Below are 4,160 nucleotides of genomic sequence, written 5' to 3' on the forward strand. Positions count from 1 at the left end.
GAAAGAGTCCTGCATGTGTTACTCTCAATATACATTGGAAGCTTCCTGTTCTCTGTGGTAAAGTAATCATTGTAAATTTATTAAATGTTTCTTATTACTACGTTACAGGTTTTACCATCCTAGAAAGTAAATGTTGCTCATGATTATGATTAATTCTCTCTCAAATTAGGACTGGACCCAAAGATGATTCAAGTTAATGGAAAAACTTCCATTGATATTTTTTTTTTCTTTTTTTTCAGTGATCTTTGGATATTATCTGAAACAAACTAGATTTTTTTGTGTACTTGTTCAACTCATCCAATTTGACTTGCAACTCAGTATCTAGAGAAATTACGTCTAAAACATCATAAAATATACATACATCTTATTGGTTCATTTACTTGTATCTTCATACTCCCTTGTTGGCAGGATTTTTTAGATAGATTTTATGGTTTTTATGTTTATGCTCACAGTATTTTGCTGATGTGATCATAGTGAGTGACCATACTGTCCTGGCAATATGCATCTTGTGCAAAAACAGACAAAAGACCAAAACTGGGCTTTTGCCAGAGTATCTCATTCCAGTTCTTGTGCTTCCCCTAAGGAGAAAGGTCCTATCAAAACCCTTGAGTTTGGAGAATAAAAATGTGGCCGCTGTTGATACAGGTACTTTAGAGTCAAAATTGACTTGGCTTATATAGCTTACAATGAAGAACAGAAAATGAAGATAGATCAAGCTATACAGATCAAACTATATTAATCTCTGGATGCATTATTTCTTGAACAGAATTCATATAGCATGGAGGTTCAGAAGGGTCATGTTCTGGTAATTGTTTGATAGGTAAGACCACATCATTCAAAAGGGCTGCAATTTTTGTCTTTTTCCAGAGCTTCAATCCCAGTATTTTCAAGTTAGAATTTTATATTTTGAGTATTTAAATGCATGGAAAGGTACCCTAGCAAAAGATCATGAGTTGTGAGTTCAGTATACCTAGAAGTAAGCCACTATTATTTAGGCATCTAAATTTATATGTATAGATGACTGGGCTGTGGCTGATAGTCTGAAAACGTAGTAGCTTTATATAGAGATGTCATGTGTTTATTGAATCTAGTTATCTGGAGCATCTGGAGTTACTAAGAATGCCTGTAATTCTGCTATGCTTAAAAAGGGCAGCACCATTTTAAAATTTCATTTATTCATTATTCATGATAAACTTGAAATTCTTTATTGCAGGGGGCTAATATTGATAGTGTTGACATAGAAGGTCGATCCCCGCTTCTGTTGGCCACTTCCTGTGCATCATGGAAAATTGTGAATTTACTGCTCTCAAAAGGTAAAAAGGAATATACACATATGATATACTTCCTTTGAGCAGGGTTCGTACATGTTAAAACTCTGCGTCTAACTTTCCTCTGAATTTCAATTCAGTACTTCACCATATAGTCCAGGAGCAGCTGAGCTAAACAGCTGCACAGTGCGGTATCTGCTGAGATAAAGGAAGAATTAGTGTGATGATTTCACCCTTTTAAATACAGAATGAACAGGCTGTAGAAAAATGTGTATGCCATGTGTCACGCTTCTCAAGGTAGAGGTGGCACTGGCACTCCATCCCTGCATTCCTTAGCAGTTCACAAAGTAAGCAGTGGAGTAAATACATCACTTATACAGAGTCATGTTTCATACCGGCAATCAATCTTTAAATGTTAAAGCCCATATTTCAAGCGTTACATGTGATTTTATATGATCACAGTCACCTTGAAAATGTTTGAGCTGTATCTTTCAATTGCCACGCTTTTGGTGCAAGCTAATTATTATTACTGTATTTCCTCTTGTTAATAGTAATATAACTGATTTTGTTAATAAGCCCTGTAATAAGTTTTGAAGCTGTAACAAGATTACAACTTTAAAAGATTAGAAGAGGTGGTCATCTGCATCTTTAAATTACCTCTTGATTTGTGGGTGTTCAGTATTTCTGAATATAAGGGCCCCGCATAAATCTTAGTGCTGCAATGAAATACAAAATGCATACACACGTGAGATAACGATGAAATCTGAGTGTCAGTAGCGGGGGGGTTGTAAGTAAAATTATGTGTTATAATGTTGACTTGAAATTATATTTGTTATTTTATAGATTTATAAACACATTGGTTCAACATTTGTTCCTTTGTCTTAAACATCATCAATTAGTGCCAGGGGCCAGCAGTTCTGAAGTATTTGAAGTAGCAGTTGCTGGTATTTATTTCCATATTTATCTAGGAGCAAATGTATCATTAAAAGATCATCTTGGTCGGAATTTCTTGCATTTGACGGTATTGCAGCCTGGAGGATTACAGCATCTGAATGAGAAATTTCTGCAGGTACAGTAAGCATCAATTTATGTCTTTCTGTTACCCTTACTAGAAAATGTAAAGAAAAAAGCAACTACCATTTTGTTTTGGAATGTTTGTAAAAGTTGCGGTACTTGTTAAGTTGCCCAGTGTCACAGAAAATAGTTTGAAGAGGTACATATCTCTCATGAAAATATTTCAAAGCCAATAATACAGTTTTCTTATTGCCAGGCAAAGGAATAACATAATCCCATAAATTATTTTGCTGTTGGGGGATTGAATAGCTCAAGAGGTAGGCAATAAAATACAGAACTTTTCACTTCTATTTTCCCAGCTTGCATGCAGTAAAGCTAGGGGACATGCTCATATTCAAGCTCTAGGACTTAAATAGCTTACAGCATATTCTGCAGGTGCTTTCTGTGGACTGGACTGTAATAAAGTTTAGTTTTAAAAGGGATTTCAAACATAGATTTGTATTTGGCTGTGCTGAAGTGAAACACTCATATTGCTAGAGCCCAAGCTTGCTTGAAAGAGTTAAATTTGCTAACCTCCAGAGCTCCAGAAACAACCTTTTAAATGTGAATCAAGTTTAACTGATCTTACATCATCTGCTGTAATCTGTAAACAACTTTGATTAGTAATGCAGAATGGATTTAACCTCCCTTTTCAGCAGATGTAGGGAATCAGTTTTAAACCAGAGTGGTAACTCTCAGTTGTCTGCATTGACTTTCTAATTATTGATCATACTAATAATTCAGACAAGGAGTGGAGCAGACCCGGGAAGGAGATTTTTAGTTGCTTTATGAAAGGTTATACATAGGATAGTGTTACAGAGGGTATGGAGAAAAAACAGGGAAAGATGAGAAATGGAGGAAATAAAATTACACTGTAAACCAGTGAACTGGTGGTTCTTGACAGCCAGAAGTTTTGCTACTGAATACAGACTATGGACTGCCCTTACGTTCTGTACAAGCCTTCTGCTGACAGCATTGAGTGTTATGATTGGATGGCAGCAAAGAAGAATCTCCTGTATTATACTCGTACTGTGGATGGATTGCAATAAGGGTGCCGAGTGGCAAACTGCTGTGTTCTTCGAACAGTAGTTGTTTGAAAAAATGGTGACCCACAAATCAGCAGACATAAAATGAGCGTTGTTGCTAAATTTACTTTTCCTAAAGTTTGTTTCTTATTTTTAGATACTGCTTTAAAGTATTAATGCTACTGTTACAAGCTATTAGAAGCTGTCAGCATTAGTGATATAAATGTAATTCTGTGCTTTTGGGTTTTTTTGGGGGGGTAACAGATGGAACATATTAAAAATCTTGTAGTGGATGAAGATAATGAAGGATGCACTCCACTGCATTATGCGTGCAGACAAGGTGTGGCCCTCTCTGTAAATAATTTACTCAGCCTCAACGTTTCCATCTACTCTAAGAGCAGGGACAAGAAGTCACCATTACACTTCGCTGCCAGGTTAGTAGTGCAGTCTAGGCAATGGAATCAATGCCATTTTTTCCATCTGTATTTTTTTGACATCGATTTCTATGTTTATCTTTCAAAGCTATGGGCGCATCAATACATGTCAACGACTTATAAGAGATATGAAAGACACAAGACTTTTGAATGAAGGTGATAAGAAGGGAATGACTCCCCTTCATTTGGCAGCCCAGAATGGTCATGAGAAGGTAGTTCAGTTTCTTCTGAAGAGAGGGGCCCTTTTCCTTTGGTAAGTATACAGAATTCCATTCATTAAGGCAAAAAAGAACTATCACCCTACATTTTATGTCCATCTGCTGGGAAGTTCATACAATATAAATATAAATACAATATATGAAAATATTTAATATATTTTT

At 35.9% G+C, this 4,160-nt stretch overlaps 1 protein-coding gene across 1 annotated transcript in view; it reads left to right on the plus strand.

The window, feature by feature from the left end:
- LOC104074693 (transient receptor potential cation channel subfamily A member 1-like) overlaps positions 1 to 4,037 on the plus strand; it is a 16,104-nt gene extending 12,067 nt beyond the window's left edge. Inside the window, exons 9-12 of the mRNA XM_009574891.1 lie at positions 1,214 to 1,313; positions 2,237 to 2,337; positions 3,611 to 3,780; positions 3,869 to 4,037. Coding sequence (XP_009573186.1) covers positions 1,214 to 1,313; positions 2,237 to 2,337; positions 3,611 to 3,780; positions 3,869 to 4,037 — 540 coding nt within the window. The remainder of the gene's footprint in view (positions 1 to 1,213; positions 1,314 to 2,236; positions 2,338 to 3,610; positions 3,781 to 3,868) is intronic.
- The last annotated feature ends 123 nt before the right edge of the window (positions 4,038 to 4,160 follow it).

This window comes from Fulmarus glacialis, unplaced genomic scaffold (assembly GCF_000690835.1).
Source record: "Fulmarus glacialis isolate BGI_N327 unplaced genomic scaffold, ASM69083v1 scaffold33253, whole genome shotgun sequence".
NCBI lineage: Eukaryota > Metazoa > Chordata > Aves > Procellariiformes > Procellariidae > Fulmarus > Fulmarus glacialis.